Source organism: Perissodus microlepis, chromosome 12 (genome assembly GCF_051167445.1).
Source record: "Perissodus microlepis isolate ML-2025 ecotype Zambia chromosome 12, ASM5116744v1, whole genome shotgun sequence".
Classification (NCBI taxonomy): domain Eukaryota; kingdom Metazoa; phylum Chordata; class Actinopteri; order Cichliformes; family Cichlidae; genus Perissodus; species Perissodus microlepis.
In genome coordinates, this window is record NC_140472.1 from 23,252,960 (window position 1) to 23,274,046 (window position 21,087).

Sequence of the window (21,087 nt, forward strand, 5' to 3'; positions counted from 1 at the left end):
CTTGTGAGGTTAAAGAACTCAAATTTAGAGTGAGGACTCAGAGAGATAAACTAAAGGCAAGTTTTATTAGAAAGCTAGAAATTAGTTCCAGTCCAGAAAAGACAACAAACGAAGGGTAATCTAAATAAAATAGCTAAAAAAAAAAATGCAAGAACAGGCCACGGGAATACAGTGAATGCATGGCTCAATGTGACAAAAGCTGCAGCAAAGACAGGACGTTTTACACACGTCAGGGCAATCGGGGAATTTGGCACAGGAGGCTAGCAACATGGACAATCAGTCACAGGAGGAAGTAAAACTACAAGACACCCAAGATGTGTGATTACCAAAGTAAATTAGGAAATGTTAACTGAAAAAATAACTAACAGAATTCTAAAATTATAAATAGTAATTAAAACTAAAAGAGAACCAAGACTAAAAGCTCAAAAAATAAACTTAAGTACCAAACTCTACAGAACTAGCGCAAATATAACGTAATACAAAAGGGGCAAACAAAAACATTTTCTGTGATTCTAATTAAACACAGAAAAAACAAAAACCATGACAATGACAAAACCCATACACCACAACAGGTAATGGATCCTTAAAAGGTCAAACCTGATTTTACTATTGATTAAATTCTGAAAACAACTTTTTCAAGAATCAAGGGCATTCACTTTATCAACATTAGGAAATCCAGCACAGATAGCCACTAAGAATTAGCATCCTGATAAACTGTTTTCTCAAATTTGTGAATTGCATATTTCTCTGATATTTCACAGGGACCTGTGTCTTAAACTATCCAACTCCCCGCCCTGCTGAACTGCTCTTTAACACTTGTGTAAATCTGGGCACTGGGGACTTGGACCTAAAAAAAAATCATCTGGCTTACTCTTGTAGAAAGAACAGCTATCTTCCTCTGCAGGAGATAAAGCAGTCAGACAAGTAAAACAGGTCCCAGAATGGAGCTGAACTCCAGCAAAACCTTCCCTAAACCACCCACCTTGTTGCTCCTACAGAATAGATCCGCACAGAAGAGGTATGTGTCGTAATGACAGTGGAGCTTCTAAATCTCCCTTAAAAATAATTTTCCCTTAAAAAATAATTTATTGCAAGCAAATAAAAGAAATATTTACATGCTTTTAATAAATTACAGATAAATGGAAAAATCAGTATCCCTCTCATGCCTCTTTGTCATCTTTAATTTAGCTACCTATTCTTCCTTGTTTCTAGCTTAAATGCTAAGCTAAGCTAAGGATCGTCTAGCTCATATTTAGCACCCTATGCCTGGGGATTATCTTATTATCAAAATACTGATGACAAAATGAATAAGTGAATGACTGAAAAACCCTTTTAAAATGCCATTCAAATGCCTTTTGAAACAAACTGGCACCATCTTAAAGTGTTTAATGTTGATTTGATGAATGATCAGTAGAAACTGATGCGTGCCTTTCTTTCTCGACTCAGGTATTCACAAACCTCCAGCGATCTTGACGTCAGTTTGGCAAACAGTGCTTAATCATTGCTGTTAGACACATGGACACAGAAGCAAACACAAGTCGACGGTTAAATGCCTTTCAAGGTGTCTGTGAGGCCTCAAAGGTAAAACTCCCATTCGTCTGGACCTGGAGTTGAATCACAACACTATGTGATGTTTCTTGCAGATTTATTCTTGAACTCCCTTTTTAATAAAGAATGTGCAAATCTGCTTCCCTGGATCTCGCTCTGTGTGTGTGTGTCCCATGCAGTCATGTCAACAGAGCAATCATTCATGTAAAGGAGAGTATACACTTAGAGGGTTTAGCTCTGCTGGCAGGTGATGATGGACAAGCCTTTCAGGGAACAAGTGAGGGATGGAAAGAGGGAGGAGGGAGACAGATGGTTGGAAAAGAAGGAGTGGAACAGAAGAATCCATAAACCTCTTTGTGGAATTCTCCTCACAAGTGTGGGGTGGCGATGAGAAAGGAAAGGGGGCAAAAAAACAGCTTAAAACTTTAAAAAGGTAAAAGCTGTCATTGTATGGGGCATTTCCGTTCCATTGTCGCCCAGCCTGGGCAGAGAGCCATGGCCAAACAACCTCCCTTTCTCTCTGTTAAGAGGACAGGTACAGGAAACAGTCATTCATTAACAACCTGGAGCTCATTAGCTTTGGTGAAGTACTCTTCAGAATATGTGCAATTCCACCTCTGAGGGCAACTCTTAGTGTGTGCGCATACATGTGTTTGTGAAGGGGCTTAGAGGTGAGGGGGGGCTAAAGGGTAAGGCAGGGCCAGAGGAGGTGGGTGTGCAGGTTTGGTGACCTGGGGTCCTCCAGCAGATGAGGGAAATGCTGGTGCGAGCGACTTTAACAACATTAGAACTCAGTGAACCATGTCACCTACAAACAACCACGATGATTTACCTTTCAGCAACTTGTTTTTCATTAATGGTTTGAATTGTGATTTTTGTGAGACTATAAGAGCTTGAAACCTATTTGACTGTTTTAAGTGCCACATCACAATCTGCATGTGCAACATTACCTCGGCTCTGAATTCTCATCAAGCAGCAAAGTAAAAAAGTCAAGTCTAGTTAGAAAAGTTCAGAACACGATACACAACAGGCTACCACCCAGTTTTCCAAGTGCACCCTGTCATTTGTAAGATGTCAGCCTGCCCCTTTGCACTGGCTGGACAGGATGCAGGAGAGTTGTGTGCCTTTATTGGCTTTAAAAGATAATGACATGCCTACTGCCCACCGTTTACTGCTGATCCAGGGTCAGCGAGTTCCTCAGCCTCCTTGAGGTCCAGGTTCAGACTGCAGCTTAGGAAAATAGCTCTTGTATTTGTGGTTAAGAACACCAGAAAGGACACTTGTATTTTGATTGAAGCACTTTCCTCCAGGGTGGCTAAAACTTTCTCTCACAACCTTCGAATATGAGAATAAATAGCTGCCACCCATGCAGTTGACAAGGCGCTCGCACTCTTTCACCATCACTGCAGCAAGCTTAAGGCCACATGCCCTTTTTCATTACTCTGAACAGGCCAGCTGTATTGTAACTACAACCAATTTCCTTGCAGTCTATAAAGCTGTCAATCAAAATCATGCAGAATAAGGAGTGGAGTGGAGGTGGTTGGGGCTGCTGGGGAAGGGCTGCAGGACTCCAGACCAGATGTCAGAGTTTAAAACTGCAGGACGTGTCAGAGGGAGGAGAGAGGGGTGGAAGAAGATCATGTTTATCTGGAGAAGAATCAACCAATCAGACCAAAGCAATCGTTTTAAGTTCCATTTATTAAAGTTATGAACAAAAAGACAAATAAGTTATATTTTTATTTGTTAGAAATCTATCAGTGTTTGAACATTAATATTTAGGGAGCTAGTACAATTTCTACTTTCATGACTAGCTTTTGACAAACCCATAGAAACAGCTGATCGGAACATAATACTGAAGGGGAGGTGTCAATGTTGTCTAACAAGACAGTTAGCAATGAAAGTGTGCACCTTAAGGCTTTTTTTCTGTTATGGTATATCATTACATATAAACTCTTTAAAAATATACTTCTGTCAAATACCTTGACAACTACTATGTACACTACAAAAATAAATTTTCATATAAATAAATTATATGGCATACATTTATCTTTGTAACTGAAAACAGCATACATCCACGCCAAGCAAGACCAGAAAGGCAGTCTGGAAGAACCAAATTTTTTTTTTTCCTTTTAAAATCCTCTAAGAGCTATGATGAGACCTGTAGTGTAATATTGTTATATACTCTTTTTTTCCTATTTAACATTAGTAAGCACTTTATACAGATCAAAATCCATTAATGTAAAAACATTAAACTGTAATAGTGTTTTTTTCAATAGACATAAAAATCCCTGCATTTGTTATCCACATCACAACAATAATGAAAGAAAAAAAACAACAAACATTTTTTATATTACAAAAATATAAATATCGCAATTGACTGAAAAACAAACAAAAAACATTTAAAATGAATAAAATAGTTGCCAGCTATGATTCTCTCCGCTACTGCCAATGTGACACTGGGAGAAAACAGAACAAAAAACATAAAAAACAAAACAAAGAGAACAACCACCTATTTCATGCAAGCAGCTGATGTAACAGGACGAGAAAAACTGCAAAGATTTCTGGGAAAAGCTACAAGTGTTCAACAGGATATGAGTGTAAAGGTTTTGAGGAGGGTACTCACGGGGTGCCAAAGGGGAATGGGGAGTCTATGGGTACACATGCAGGTATAAAATGGCCATTGGTGGTGGAGTGAGGGGCTGGCAGTGTAAACTCTGACCCCTGAGGCTCTGTGCTGTGTAATGCAGCATTTTGAGGGGAGACGTCCAATTAGTGTCGTGGCATTTAGCTGTGGATGTTTTGTGAGATGAAGACAGTGGAGACAGCTGTTGCCAAACTGGAGCCAGCTCTCTTTACTGTCACTAACTTGAGCATAGGCAGTAAGATGATGGACCCTCACACATACACGAACGCTTATACACACATGCACATTGTAACACACATGGAGCGCATTGTCAGGCCATATAGGGCTTAGCCCTTAGCAGGCTGCATGGGCTTAGCTTACTGGATGGACAGAAAGAGCTACTTTCGGCAAGATATTCCTGTGAATAAAGTTTAAATGCAGTCAAGTGCCTTGGTTAATCGGGTCATACAGTATACAGTCTGATTTTTTAGCTTATCCACTAGACACAACCACTTAGGGTGCAGAGTTAGCACCCTGTGTTAACCCTGTTCCAGAATCAGTAACATGAATGTCCCTGTAAAGGTAGAGTGAGTTTTTGAGGTGGGTTTACTGCTCATAAGTCAGTATGTAAGACGGAACCTGTTTTGAGCCTGCTAGGGTTAAACAATACATAACCTCATACAGTAAAATACAACCAGCTTAACAGACAGTGATACAAAGCTGAGAGCAGAAACAGGTTCCAATGCCGAGGCGATAAAATTAAACAAAATTTAAAAAACAGCTTTTAAAATTCTTCATATCAGCTCATATTAAATAGCACGCATAGCGTGTCAAGTTAAACAGTAAATGTTTCATAACTACCACAGGTTTGTGATAAAATTAATAGTTTTACAAACGTACCTTTATACAATACTCTCACTCACACACACACACACACACACACACACACACACACACACACACACACACACACACACACACATATATATATACCATAGCTTTGTTTGATAATTCTAACACTTTCCCTCATGTTTTAAATGAGTTTAAATGTTAGTCAGTTCTGAGGATGTATCTGATGTGTAAGCCAGAAAATTATGATGCTGTTTCACATTATACAGCCCTACACACTCCTATTACACACACACACACACCTACACACACACACACAGACAGATAGATCACTTCTTTTGTTTAAAGAGAGATTTGCATAGAGTTATAAATGTATATCACTTAAAAAATATTCTCAGCAGCAACAGTGAATGCTGACAGATGATTTTTGCCAAAATGAAGTTTTCTAATGGCACAGATCCACAGATAGGTCGACAGTAATCAGAGATCTATCTATCTCGTGCACGCACACAAACACACACACACGCACGCACGCACACACCAACATAAACACACATGCATGTACACACCACAAATAATATGGCAGCCCCAGTTTGTTAACATGAGGAGTTGTACAGCTCCTAAAATTATACCTACTTTATGTTCATATTTACATATGTATACATCTTTTAAATATAGATAGAAATATCTAAGACAATAGTCCACTGGGTTACAGTAAGAATGAGCACCATTATGGGAACACTGGCAAGTTTCTCGCTGCTTAGCATTGGTGGTGAGCCAACTTGGGCTATGCTGGGCTGGGTTGGGCCAGACTGGGTCAGCTGCTCAGTAATACCGAAGAGTCCATCTTTGGCCATAGTACTTCTATTCTCCAGACCTGAAAGCCAAAGGAGATTATACTGTCAGTTGTTTATGATGAAACAGACATTTATTTAAAAAAAAAAAAAAAAGGACAGTTCTGCTACACATCAAGCTCCTCAACTTGATAAGATCTCACCTCAGCTAGCCCGTCTGCCATTGTTGCTCTCAGCTGCCTCAAACTCCAAATCTTGGAGCTCCATGGACTCTACTTTGACTCCCCTGGTCCCTGTGTGGGTGTAGAGAGGCACATGTGGGTCCTGGAAGGCAGGCTCTGGCCCCTCTGTCCCTGATGGGCAGTAACTGTCTGCTGCAGTGTATCCTGGGTAAGTGGAAGCAGGGCTCTGGCTGGACAAGGGGGGTGGGTGAACTGCGACGGTGACTGAGGCCGATGCTGTCACCGTGGTGATGGGTTGGCCATATGGAGTAGGGTTGAGGTGTTGGTGCGGGAGGTGATGACTAGGTTGTGGGTTGTGGGAAGAGCGGCTTCTGTGGCCTGCTGAGTGTTCTCTATGGCTATGCGAGCCATAATGGCCCCCAGCCTCAGTAGCAGTTTCAAAAGCGTCCATGCGCGGCAGGGCTGGGGGCGGGCCCTGCCAGTGCACCTGGCTCTTGGGGTCCCTGCTGCTGTTTGGAGTAGTTCCATTCTGCGTCCCAGGATCACAACCCTGAGAGAATATAGAACAACAACAACAACAAAATTATCTTTCCATTTCATAATGTGACAAGCAAGAGAAAATATGCAATCAAAAGAGTCATGCAGGAGACACAATATGACATATTTCTCTTACCGAGGACACAGTATAGGCTGGAGGGTCAGGCTGTCTAGCTGAGCGCCGATGTCCTGATGCTCCCCTCCTCATCTCCACTGTCCTGGCTCTTCCCCTGCTGATCTGGAGGTGGTACTGCTGCTCATCTGCTCGAGCTTGTCCTCTGTGTGAGTGCAGGTTAGAATTTTGCAGCTCCTGGCTGATACCAGATGCTGTGGTGTTTGAGCTGTACTCTGAGTCTGATGAGTCTGAAACTGCACCAGAGGTGGTGGTGGCTGCAGTGGTGTGGTGAGGACGGACTGAGAAGTGGACCACATGAGGAGGGGCCTCTGGAGATGGGGTTGGTAACCGGCTGCGACCATCAACTGGTGATACCTGAGTGTTGAGTAGAGAGAGTTGTCTATAGTTTGGCTTTTGAATTTAAAAAAAAGTCACTAGTCCTGGTTGATCTAGATTTTCTTGCATTTGCATTTTGTAAGATCTTACCTCTGGATAAGGTCCAAAGTATGATAGTAATACTGGGAGCAGGACTAATCCATTCAGTACCCCAAGAACTGTTAGGATGGCTAACACTGCAAAGAAGTACCTGTATTACAAAGAAAGAGTTCACAAAGGGAAATTAACTTTAATATCAGCTATAAACACAATGAGCAAAAAATGCATGTAAAACACAACACTTTCCTGTGGCTTCTGCGTCACACAACACAATAACATTTATTAAAAATAAAAGATTTAAGCAAAGTCACTCATACCAACAAGGACATACAAGAAGTGAAATGAAGCAAGCTGAAGAAACAAAGAAAATACCTGCGCAAAACCACAGAGGTTTAGACGTGGGGAGACATGTGCAAGATCAACCATTACACATGCCCGAAATAATACTTTCACAAAGACACTCGCCACTCCCAAAACATACACACACACATATATAAACCCCCCACAGACAGGCTGGCATGCACTGCAGTCTTGAGGAGCAAAACATAAATGTACCTTGTGCGTTTCTAAGTCCTGCCAAAGAGGGTTAGTCTTAAAGAAGCCGCGTAGAGAAAAGAAAGGGGAAACATAATTAGCCAGAGCTGGTTAATTCAAAGGCACGGGGGGAAAGGAAAAAAGACAGGGGGTGGGAGTGGGGGGTTATTGGGGGGTGAGGATACTCTCTTGGGTGTGTGTGGTGTATAAGAAAACAAGGAGAAAACAAAGCAGTGAGGAATGTGAAGGGGGAGTGGTAAAGGAGAGCAAAAGTGGGGAGGGTGACATTGGGGCATGGGGGGTGGGGGGTACAAGAGGACAGGGGCCTCTCTCTCTCTCTCTCTCTAGCTCTCCAAAAAAAAAAAAAGAAAAAGAAAAGCGAGAAGCAAACAAATGAAGTGAAGGGTATAGAATTTAAACAATTTAGTCTAGGAAGAAGAGAAGGGGACCCTCAGCGTCACCCCTCCCTGGCCTCTCTCACTCTCCTTTCTTTCTCTCTCTCTTCCTCGCTTTTTTCCCTCCCTTCCTTCCAGCTAAGCCCCTGTGAAATTCCCGGCCACTCCACAAGCCACTCCATCTAATTAAATCTCCAATGTATCAGGTAAGACTCCCCAATCTCCACTCTAAATCTCCCTCTCTCACTAACCCTGCTTCCTTCATTATGGAAGCCCACCCCATACCCCGCACAGCCACCCATTGGTTTTCCGCTGGAAGCTCTCAGGTATTCAGGGACACGCCATGAAGGCTTTTTCTTGACTCTTGACTATGTTCTTTGTTTGTGTGTGCACGGGTGGGTGTAAATAGGAGCTAACAAAGGTGTAGATGTGCCATGCAGCTGGGCCTCAGATTAAGTGCACATTCATAACTAATCCTTCAGTTGTGTTTTATTGATGTGTGCGTGTAGATAATGAAGGGACACTGTGGAAAGGACTATCCACAAGTACGGAGCAAGGGTCCCTGTCTACACAGCAGGGGTGGCCTTTCATGCACAGTTCTAGAAAACTGAAGTACAGTGAAACAGTCTCACCCTTTCAATTTGGTTTACTTGGAAAGTAACAGACATGCTAAGATCGAGTAAAAAAAAAACAACAACCCAAAAACCAATGCAAAGCTACCCAAAAGATGGATGAAGTGACTTGTAGAAATTCTGATACTGCAATGATGAGGCAGTGAGGCACAATCTATAGACAAGGGGCAAGAGCATCTGGCTTATTTTTGTAGTTAACTTGAAATACAAGTTCTGTTAACCAATTGCAGCGAGTCAGGATTTAGTTGCATAGAGATAAATAGTCTATGCAGGGAGCAAAAGAAGGACTGCATTTCCTAAATCGGATAATGATCAACTACGGTCCTAGGATGATTTTTTTTTTTAATATAGCTACCTAGAGCTAAAATAACAGTTTCATAACTATGGTTTGCATTTCCATACAAAGCATCAAGAGTAAAAGCCACGTCACCTTCGAAGAAACATGTGCACACATATGTACGTGTGCACGCGTGCAGCCCACATACCAGGTTGCATGCCCCCGCTAGGCTGTTTAGAGTGAAAACATTCACAGGGCTGATGGGGAAAGTCAGGGAAGCATTTCTTTCGGCGCAAGCAGAAAAATATGAGCTGGGCCTGTTGTTATTGCACCGTCTTGGGGCGCTGCTTTGTTTGCTCAGACAACAGCAGAACCTTTAAATGGAGGCCCGAGACTGAGCCAGAAACCAGAGCACACCACTGGAGGTGCGGAGAGAAGGTCTATAGGCCTCTATAGTTTGTGTGTGTGTGTGTTTGTATGTGTCTCTCTGAGTGTGTATCTGTGTGTTCTCTCACTGGCAGGCGCACCATCATTGACCCCCATGATTAAAGGGTCAGGGAGCAGGTTGGTGTGTCTATACGAGGGGGGAACTGTGTAACTGTGCGGGTGTGCACAGATGAACGCTTGCAGATCACATGGAGTTCAGTGATTCTAGCTCTCAAAGAAGCAGGCCAAATCATACAGCTACCTCATCTGGCAGCAACCAAGAATGTGTGTACATATGGCCATGTAAAGACATAAGGTTGTTTAAATTACACACTAAAGTCTGGGGAAACTTCTCATAATACTGTAGGAGTTGAGAACATACAGAATCATTCATACTCCTCCCTTGAACGGCAGCTGGTCGCTACCTCTCTGTCTGACGCTTAAGAAGGTGCAAACACAAAAGCAGCCACCTGCACGGAGCTCCAGCAGTGTGTCGGTTTTAATTTCCACTTCTCCTGTCTTTGTACAACTGCTCTCTTGCCCCCCACTCTGTTACTCCTTTCCCTGCTTATAAATGTCTAGTGAGGGCAGTTAAACCAGTTGAGGGAGATTACAAAAGCCAGAGGTCTTTCCTGCTCTCCCTCACTCACTCACTCTCTTTCACTTTGCTCCCCTCTGTCACCTCCCTTACAGCCTACTCCCCCCACCTATTTTTCACCTTTAATTTTCAACCCTTTCCCTGGTTTCCCATAAAATGTCGGGCACGACAGATATTAGGAGGAGGAAGAGGTAGATAAAAGAAAAGACAAAAAAGGAAAGAGATTTTTGGTGAGGTTTCCTGGAGATCATCCCCCAGAAAGAGATGAAAAATATAAATAATAATAGTAAATAATAATAAATAATTGCTAGTGGAAGTGAAAATTGGATGAGATTTAAAGAAGAGAAGCAAAAGAAGAAGAGAGTAGCTGTCATGCATGATCGGGGTCTGAGGTGGATTCCTGTGTGGTATACAGGTTGAGGCATGGTCTAAGAACATTATTTAAATATATATGATAACTTCTGTATGTGCAAATATGCATGGTTTCAAGTTCAAATTAAAGCAGTAGTTTCTTGTGAGTTTGATTTTGTAACTGACCTGACAATAAAGTCAAACTCAGAGCCTGCGAGCATCAGGACGCCTAAAAACGTGGAAAAGGCACCGTCGAGCACCGGTGCAAACATGTGCTCCAGTGCCAGCACTGCCCGCTTGTGACGATCCCCTATGGCTGTCAGGAATGCCTACAACACACAGAAAAAACAAAAAACAATTATGTTTTGTTCTCAAAAGGTTAACTTGCTCCACAACCATCAGAGAGACCTGAATCCATCCAGCAATAGATCTCACCATTCCAGCAAGCAGCATTTAGGATTAGAAAGTAAGTAAATTCACTAATTCATTTTTAAACTTACCAGGGCCACATGGACAGTGAATTCCACTCCAATGCCCACAGAGGCGATGAGAATGACAACAGGGACGGCACTCAGCTTAATTCCCATCAGCCCCATGAAGCCAAACAGCTCCACAGTCATGAGAGAAAGCACCAACACCTGAAGAGAAAGCAGGAGTTTCTGTGAGAAATGTGGGTAGTTGTTCAATTTACATGAACCTTTAGTTACACTTGTGTAGTTAATAAACTCACAGTTCTAAAACATTTTTACACATAGAAAGTGCCAGTTGTTACAAAAAGCCCGCACGATTCAGTGTTTGCAACCGTTTTATTTTATTCAATATCCATTCAAATGGTTTCTGTAGGTTTTTCAGGACACATCGCCTTTTTCTCTTCGATGTTTGACTTTAAAAGATCCAAACAATACCTTTAAAAGGGATAAGAAAATGCCAGCTAATTCAGAATTATAATGCACATTTGCTAGGTGAAACAGGTAAAACTTGTCCGTGAGCACAGTGGGTTTAATTACCACAAATGGAGTTATTCTACTTTATACTGTCTTATTATAGAAAGAACAAATCATTATTCCCTGCTTTAACTGTGTGAACTTCCATTTGACCTTAAATTTGACTGCATACATGACAGATGAGGCAGAGAAATAACACATGAGGGTGATATGTGTGAGTATATCTGCCTTATAAATGTGTTGAGCAGTAACCATACATGTGGGTGAAATGTGTGTGTTTGTGGAGACTCCGGAGCAAAGCATTACAGGAGCTGCTATTATCAGCTGACAGGTGTCAGGTTACACGGGGCCCAAATCCTTTGAAGAGGGTTAAGGTGGGCAGAGGAGGTAACTATGTGTACGTGCACCTATAGGTGACCCAGCACAGAGTATGTGCATATCCACAAAGGGTATTTGTACTGTGTGGTGTGTCTGCCACTTTATTCCAAAGGGCATTTTGGGTGATCTAATTACAAGTGTGCTGATACTGTATATTAAAATAAAATAGTTTGAGGAAAAGATGTTACTAGATTTAACACATTTTCTTGCGTTATATTACATTTACTATTACTAAAATTCTCTGTGTGAGGTAAAACCTTGTATACACCTGCCTTTTTGTTTCTTTTAAGCAACGTTTTTTCTATAAATAATATAAAACATAAATCAGGAACACAGATTGAGATTACAAAGGATTGCTCTAAATGTACTGAGACCCATTCAGATTTTAAGTGTTAAGAGGAGTCAAAATCAAGTGGATTAAAAACTAACTGTATAAATCTAAACACAAGACATGATATTTACACAAAGCCTCTGTCTACATGGTCATGGTGGATTTCAGGGCTTGAAGGCTTTGAGAGTTTGATGTTGTATGGCTGCCTGTGCTTTGGGCTTTGATAGAAGTCTCTTATAACTGATGTTTTGATCTTACTAGTAAGGCCTGAAGAGGATGAACATGAAGTCCCCTCCTCCCTTGTTTCAAGGTTCGGGTGGCCTGGCCACTGCCGGTTGTAAAATACAACCCACTAGAGAGAAAAACCAGAGTACTCTTTGTACGTGTTTCCGTGTGAATTATCACCTGCGAGTTTAAACATTCATACTGTATGTGTGTGCAAGTATGTACATGCACTAGAGTGCTCAAAGTGTTTTTGAGAACTGGCTTGTGTATGCGAACGCATGTTTGCCAATATCCTTGGAAACGTCTCGTCTGAGAGGAGCAAGAGTGGATGAATGTTAGAGATGGAAATAAAATCAAACATTTTATAGGTTTAGAGTGGGAGCCAGTTGCTGGGGCAACTTTTTGTCCCATTTATTTCAGAATTTGTGTCTGGGAGTATTGGACTAGACTAAACAGACTGGTCCTAACAAAACAGCACAAGATAAACACTGGTGACTGGGGCTACGATAACACACACCAGCCCCTTCTCTTTTCCGACTTTCTCCTCCTGACATGCATTCTGGACCACACGCAAAAACCAGGAAATGACATGAAGAGAGGGAAGAAATTGACTTTTAAATAACTGAAAGATAAGATCTCTCTCTCTCTCTATGTCAAGCAGCCAAAAACCTTTTTAGAAGTAGCAGACACATTTGTATCTTTCTCTAAAGTTATCTCTCAGAACATCTGCTGCAATCTATGGAGCTACGTGTGTTTCTCTGGGCATTGTCATACCACATATTTGTAGTTACTGCATTTGTCTCTGTGCATGTGGTGTGTTTTCTCCAACACTTACTATAATGCCAGCGGTCCAAGGGTTGAGCAGAAAAAGGGCACAGACGAGAAAGGTGCAGGCGAGCACCACACTGATGGATAGCAGAAGCCAGTGGCGTAGACTAACATACTGTTCCCAGAACAGGAAAGGGTAGCCGTTGGGGTAGGAGGGCAAGCCTTGTCGGCTGTAGTTGCTGCAGATGGCCCGTACGCTCTCGATGGCTTCCACAAACTGCGGAGTCTCCCGGAGCCCGTTGAGGTAGAAGGGGAACTGTGCGTATTCGATGGGCTCAGCAACCGGGACTGGATGGTGAGAAAATCAGAGAAGGTTGGTTTAATTGTTAACAAAGCTGTACCCCCCCCCGACTTGTGAAGTATTCTCTTTGGGGCCTTGGAAGCAAAGACCACAGAGATGATAACGTTTCAAGACTGTAGACATCGACAAAGCAATCGGATAACTCAACAGTGGCTTCTGCAGATCACATTTGTCTATTCTGATTAATTCTCATTATATTCTGATCATTTCGTGTATCTGCAGAAATAATTGAGACTCTATATCCAAACCACGAATACCAAGGCTTTCCCTCCCTAATGCAGCTCTGTTCCAAGAGAAGCTACGTTTGCAGATGTATGTGCATGTGTGCGTGTGCGTGTGTTCTGTGGGGGTGGCGGAGGAGAGTGAAACAGACCTCCATTGACTCAGTCCTGGCCAGCCTGTGGCCCAGCCTGGCTAATGAGGGCCTATCAGTTCCAGACACAGCAGACTGTCAGAGCTAACAATGATTCAAGGTAATTACAATGTCAGAATCACTGCCATTACCACACCCTAATCTTAGCACCACCACGTAAGGCACAATATAAATGTGTGATCACGTATATATCTGCCTGTCACGATGCTATGGAGGCATAGTAGGTGCTTACAAAAGATTTAGAAGTTGCTACATTTAGAAGTAGCTTTGCAGTATCACTACTAAAGACCAGACTACTAGACCAGTCTACTGCCTATTTTTTATCTTATAGAACATGTTGTAGTATTGTCTAATGTTGCTTTGAATGTATTCATTTCATAGTAAGTGTAGGGTTAGATGGAAGAGCTTGCTAACATGGTATGGCCCATTATAGTCTCAACTATAAATTTCGATTAGAACACCTGCGGCTTTTGGCAAACATAGATCTGCTCCGGGGGTCTCCCGCACAGCCAAACACTTCATGCAGCTTATCCAGTCACGTCCCCCCGCTGTCAAGGACTTCCTGCTTGTTATCCAATTGTGCTTCCAACCCAAACCCTGTCTCTCTCTCTCTTAATTATCCAATCATCCCCCTTCCTTGTCCTGTAACACCTTCTTACACCAAATCACAGGCTAGAGTCAAATAACAATGTAAGTATATTTTTTATGTGTGTGTGTGTGTGTGTGGTAGGGAAACGAGAACAGGGTGGGTGCTGTTTTTGGGGTCGCTGAGTTTTAATAATGTGTGTATGTGTGTGTAATGCTAGAGCCCCATGGTAGTCAGGATTATAGCATTTACCACAGGCACTATTAAAAGAATAACAGCAAGTTGTGTCTTGGTCCTCGGGTTAGCAGAGTGAGCTCAGTCATGCACAAATGCACACATATTGCAGTGGTACAGTAAAGTCTAATACCTCACTTAGAGCTAAAAAGGACCAATAACTCAAACCACAAGATGTGAACGTTGCTTACATGCAGCCGCTGCCTTATGGAAACTGAAAAAGTTGCAGCCGAGACTCATAAACCTCACAAAAGTCAGGCATAAAATTTCAGTAAGCAGATAATAAATGCAGTATGTTTGGCCGTACCTTACAGTAACATTTCAAATTAATGTGGAGCTGGATTACCGAACTTGTTGGAACTAAAAGCAATATTATTTCAAATTTCTTCCATTCTGTCGCACTACTCAGTATTCAGCGGTAAAATAATGTGAACATAGGGCATGCAGACTTACTGCTGAGGCGTGTCTCGGGCATGGAGTCGGTAGGGTCGTGGAGCCACTCGGGAGGGTGTGGACGAATGTTAGCTTGTGAGGCAGCATAGGCCACAGGATCATTGCTGACCCAAGCTGTTAGGTAGATGTAAAAAGCTCCGGGATTGATGATCCCATCTGCATCCACAAGCCTCTGGCGAGTCAGCTACAAAACCCACAAACGAGATGAATTAATGACTGTAATATTAGACTTATAGGTTTTGGTATAGCCTCTTAAATTACAATTTTCAAACACATAATTCATCGAATGCATTATGTCATTCGTCTGTCTACTACACCCAAGCAAACTGTCAAAATTTGAACTGAAATGGAAATTATTAGAAAATGGAAAAAATTAAATTGAGGGGGGAAAAAAGTAGGAAAAAACTGAAGTGCTTGCGGCTGTTAAGTACACGCTGGAAATGAAGGTATTGTAGAAATAAGGGATGTTTAACCATAACATTCAACAGGTGAGCTGACCACAGAAATGCTTATTTATACACACGCATGAGCGCAAGAGAACGGAGCAGCTTTCAAAATATGAGTCAAATATTAGCCCCTCTCTCTTTCCAACCAAAGAAAAACCAACAAGTCAGACACTGGTTGCCTTTCTGAACATTCCCGTACTTCTGATCACAGCTTCCCAGAATTATCATGCCACATTAAAACATGGAAAATGTTGAATCAGCTTCTCCCTTTACATATAGTAGATATTGGCTGGCCAACCTCAGACCCAACGTCCTGACCACTCTGAATAAATTTCTAAAGGAAGCCTTGCAACGCTCTCCTGTCAAGAAGTAGCTGTTGCTGCTGCCTGTAGAACCAAGCAATCTGAGCAAGGAAGCTTTAAACAGGCATTCTGGTTATTTTAGAGCTGTGCAGGTTGCGTTTTGAGTTTCTGGAGGTGAACAAAAACATAAAAGTATTTTTCTTTCTAATTGGTCTTGTTAGGAGAATAAGTGCAATGAATGCATTGTTGACTTTGGTAAGGTGGTCCACCACTTTGGTCCAGGCTAAATATCTCAGAAACATAGTCAAGGCTCATTCATTCAAATACTGAATCTGTGTGACTACTGGATCATCCATCCATCCATCCATCCATCCATGGGGGAAGGAAGCAGGTAGTGTGGGAGTAGCTGGAGATTAGATTCGGACTCAGGACATAAAAATACAAAGATTGACGTTCCCCTCAGTAGAATTTGAATAATACGTTTATGTTTTATACAGCGCTATTATCAGGTTCGAATTGCAATTTTCTTATATTTTATTACCACAATACTGAAAAGTTAATTACCCGTTTGCCTCAGCGACATAGCTATTTAGTTACTGTGTTAACATAAGCATGATATTATATTTTAGCATCCTGGGCTAAACATCATTGCACCATTGTATTGTACCATTTTTGTCTGTGCATCCAGGCGAAAATGGTACAAGTAATTACATCACATCAAACCGTCAAAAGGAAATCCAAGTTGAGTGACAACTCAACTTGGATTTCTTTAGGATAAACTCTCTGAGGGACTTTGTTTATCTTTGTGAGCATGTGAGTCTGTGATTCTGCCTTATTGCACTCTTTTATTCAGCGTCATTTGCCTTGACGGCAAAAGTCAGTAGGTAGACGCGAATGACTGTCTCACTAAGGGCTGTTAGTTTTGCTCTCCCATGTGGAAACAGGAGTGTAGTCTAGCATTGCTACCTCCTGAGAGGTAAAACCATTACTGCGCACCACTCTGCCACTCTCCCTTCTAGGAACCATAAATCCCTCTTTCACAGAGGCAGGGAGTGTTCTGGGGGTTGAAGCTGGACTCGTGGGGTTAGGTACAAGAAAGGAGTAGTTTTTTTGTGGTGGGGGGTTGGGAGAGAAAAATTGCTTGAGTTAGCGTAACAATAAAAAAATTGGCTGGAGTCCCTGAGCGCGTCTGTGTGCAGTTAACCTGGTTGTTAACACTGAAGGAAATGCCACCCAGCAAATGGAGTAGAGCTATAAAAATAACACAACATCTGTACAAATGTTCCTCACACTTGGTTCTCCTGACCCCTGTGGGTACCCAGAATGCCTGGCGCCACAGATGGACCTGCCCTAAGAAGAAAAGAGCTCTTGATAATGTTAGCATGGCCTTTCTTAGGACTTATCTCGCACGCCACAGATTTTTTAATTGCGATGCAAATAGCTTTAAGCCACACATATAAGGAACAAATGGTCACCAGCACAGAGTAGGGACAAATCAAAAGCAGAACACCTCTGCACAGATCCACAGAGTGGCATATCAAAATAAAACATCTAGCTATGCAATTTACCAGGGATGTTGAAGATCTGGTCCTCATTTTGAGGAACAAAAAGGAAGCTACTGCTCAACAAGTACACGCACACAGAAAAAGGAGAAGCACACATTCAAAACATACAAATGCACACACAGAGCTGTCTAAAAGAAACCACTTGTTTCCAGCTCCCTCAATGAAAGAGGACACAGCAGTGGAGAAAAGGAAGAGAAAGGGAGGGAGGAAAAGACAGAGGGAGTGAGAGGGAGAGAGCGAGTGGTGGTGCGAGCTGGAGTTTGTGAGCAGGAGAGAGAGACAGCTAGATTCCAGTGGATCTGGATCGAATTTAACAGCAGGATACTCAACAACTGTATGTCTTCAAGCTGTCACGGGAAGCCCAGGCAGCTCTGCTGGCGGCCCCCACGCCTCACGGCAAGTACACTTCTCTCACAGGCAGAGGAAGTGATGTCACGGGGCCGCACACCAGGACTGGCCCTGTTTCCTGTCAGCTAGATAACTGCTGCAATGGAGTTTATTTGGATAAATGAATAGCCATAAGAGCAAAGGGGAGAGGTGGGCAACCCTTAATAAACATCTGTAGAGCTGTATGATTGGAACACAGAGTTGCACAAATTCTAAATACAAATAAACAGGAGACACAGAAGAGCTATGCGTCAAAGTTAATCACCCTTGATGAAAATGATTTCGATGTTGAAACGGACATGGCTTGTTTTGTGTTTGAGGTTTGCAGATATTCTGGCCAAGAATTTTGTTTTTATATTTCTCCAGTTTCTTATCTTCTGTTTTCGCGTTTTCCTGCCAAAGAATGCAGCCATGCATCCACATATGTTGTTTTTTGGAGGTGATACTAAACTAAGAAAAGCACTCAATGCCATGTTGAAGCTGAGAACATTTACCCAGCTCCACAAATGCAATCTTTCCCCTCATTTCCTCCTGTTTCTCCCCCAGACTTTCACATTATCAGGTTGGTATCTTTCCACTGACATACAAGAGACCTGATTTAATCTTCCTCAATAAGTTCCCGTCTCGACCTCCTTCTGAGACCCAAGGTGCTCAAGTCGCTACACTTGAGTCACCGCTGGACATCAAACACTCATTCGGTGGCACGCAGGAGACAGTTTCAACAGCTCAGCTGCAGTTTACCACATGATTCAGATAACATGCTTTGTTGTATACTCACTTTATGGCTTAATTTTGCACTTCAGCTTCACCAATGGCTGTGCAAACTTTTCAGAAGCTCATGGAGAACTACTTCAGTACCAGAGATGAAGCTAAACAGTCATGTTCTGCACTCAAAACATAAATTATCCCCTTGCAGACTTTCAAGCCACATAAAGAAGAAGCACCCTTTTTTCCTGCAGATCTTATAAATATATCAGTTGTTTGCATGTTGATGTGGATTATGGAATTAAGTATGTGTAAAAAGGAGACATTTTTACTTTTATGTGCAGTGGATATAGGACTAGCATCTCAGACCTAAACAAATGCAACCAAAACCAGAGTCACCCTGGAAGCCTTGTGTCAGCTCATAGGGCTATTTATATAAGCAATAATGACATTAGTTTATCACACTCTTTGTCCTTCAAGGCTTAGAATGCATTAACTGCAACAGACAAGCATTTCTATATCACACCAGTAAACCTCAACTGTTCCACTCAGAAAGTAGTTTGACGAAGTAGACACTATTGTTTATATTAGAAAAATATGCAAATATGTTTTAAAAATTTGGTTCTCAGTGAATCAGATTCAGGTTTCTACTTAGAGCCACAGAATCCAGATTAATTATTTATAGACACTTTGGGGTTTGCAGGCGTTTCTCTGCACCAGTTTCAGCCATCCCAGCCTCTCATACTGTAAACCGTGGCTGGAAGCACTGACGATGTGTCAAGCTGAAAGACTTGATGTTTAAGGGAAACAGCTCACTGTCGAGGCCCTGCTATACGCACATCTCATACACACACACACACACAAAAACCACACGCAAACTGACAAATCGTTTAAATGAAGAGTTAATAGGTTTTTCAGAGTCAGGCTGCAGCTCCAGTGAGAGCTTTAAATTCCTGAGCTCGGTAAAGTCATCACACGAACACAGACAGAGAGAAAGAAAGAAAAATATGAATAGTCAGAGATGGTTTTAAGCTGGGTGTGGCTCCCCTAGAGTCATAACAAAATGCACAGATATGCATACACATACAGCGTCACAAAAGAGCTTTGAAAGTGGTGGAAGCATCTCTCAAGTCTATTATCAAGTTGTAGTCCATGTAATACAGTCTGCATGGTCTATGCTTACATAACATCTGCACATACTTCCTCATATAATGCAAATCAAGCTGCTAACCCAACATGTCCACACATCTTTTGAATTGCAGTGTACCATTGACAGTCAAATAGCCAGACAATAGACACTCAGATAGCCAGGATTTCATTCATCAGGAACCAATTCACTCGCAGGCTAGTGCTAACTTCCAGTATTAGAACTGACAAATGAGAACAAGATTTCTCTAACGCAACAATAAAAGCTTACCGAGGTGTGTTCATCCATCTAAAGCCTTTGTTTCAGATCAAAGCTTTGTTTTCTTTCAACAGTTTGCACCTGGGCATTGACCAGGAAGGTTTTTTCATGATCTCTGTGAATTATTCTCCTCTTTCATCACCATAGCAGCACATTCAATTTACATCTGATGCATTTGATAGACGGATGAACTTTTATGTGTTGCATTAATGACAAGAGGAATCGCTTATCCACTTTTAATAAATTCAATTTAAATCCTAAACGTACCAGGTTGAAGTTGATGGGCTTGTCCCTGCGCCCTGTCTGCACCAAGAGTTTATATGCTAGGACGCCATCATCAGAGCCATTCCTATAATTGTTGTGGGTGATGCGGCCAGCCTCCCAGTCCTTGTCAAAAGCCTGCTGGAGACCTGTAGGAAACCACAGCAAAACACACTGGTTAGATGTGGATGTTTAAAAAGGTTACATGCCTTGTTATCTTCATTCTCCCACTGCAACACACAACAAACAATAACCCAACACAGTAAATAACACAACACCCTAACCTAACCCTAACTCTATAATAGGCTTGATTGATTTAATATGATAACTCAGTTCCATTCTCAACCACTAAACATGACTTCAAAAACAGAAAATCTGCTGCTTTTAATTCAAAGAGATCGTTATGGGGCTTTATCACTAACATCTGCCTTCTTTTCTATACTACTCTCTGATCCATATGTGTATCACTCCTCTTTTCTCGGCTCTCCCCCAAGGCCCATGCTGTGGTCCGTCTGTGGGAGATGTTGTTTTGGGTCTCGTTCCTTGGCCTGTCTGGCTCCAATTTGTCCCACCATTGCAGAGAGCAATATCAGACACAGTTCTCTCTCTCTCTCACCCACACACTCCCTGTGTGGTTCCCAGCCGGCTCACACACACAGACTCTCACGATGTGTTTTATCGTTAAGTACATTTCCTCACTGAGAATTAAGCCATTCATAGATTGGGCTGACATATGAAAGAAAATACTGTTCACTGGTACTTTGCAATTCTGCATGAAACAATAAATCCATCCATCATTCCATTCAAAATTAATTTAAAGCGTTGTGCACCGTGTCTTACGTGTCAAATATTCAATTTTTATCTAGAAAAACAAACAAAAACACTAGAGCAGGCAGTACTGGTTCAATACGTGCCGATTTGCACTGACAACATATTTGCTGCCAAAGATTTTTGAATATTGTACATTTCCCAAGATGAAGTTGAAAAATATTGACTCCCACTATACGCTTCGCCATCAATCCCACTTATGGAAGAAACAAGTGATTTTAATCAGCTACTGTCAGTGT

The 21,087-nt window shown here is 42.0% G+C and overlaps 1 protein-coding gene across 1 annotated transcript in view; it reads right to left on the reverse strand.

Moving 5' to 3' along the window:
* Positions 1 to 3,228: 3,228 nt before the first annotated feature.
* ptch1 (patched 1) overlaps positions 3,229 to 21,087 on the reverse strand; it is a 49,832-nt gene continuing 31,973 nt past the window's right edge. Inside the window, exons 16-24 of the mRNA XM_084945527.1 lie at positions 20,027 to 20,169; positions 14,950 to 15,133; positions 13,010 to 13,290; positions 10,797 to 10,934; positions 10,483 to 10,625; positions 7,135 to 7,234; positions 6,670 to 7,023; positions 6,018 to 6,546; positions 3,229 to 5,897 (exon numbers count right to left, since the gene is read on the reverse strand). Of these exons, the coding sequence (XP_084801653.1) occupies positions 6,019 to 6,546; positions 6,670 to 7,023; positions 7,135 to 7,234; positions 10,483 to 10,625; positions 10,797 to 10,934; positions 13,010 to 13,290; positions 14,950 to 15,133; positions 20,027 to 20,169 (1,871 nt within the window). The 3' untranslated portion in view covers positions 3,229 to 5,897; position 6,018. The remainder of the gene's footprint in view (positions 5,898 to 6,017; positions 6,547 to 6,669; positions 7,024 to 7,134; positions 7,235 to 10,482; positions 10,626 to 10,796; positions 10,935 to 13,009; positions 13,291 to 14,949; positions 15,134 to 20,026; positions 20,170 to 21,087) is intronic.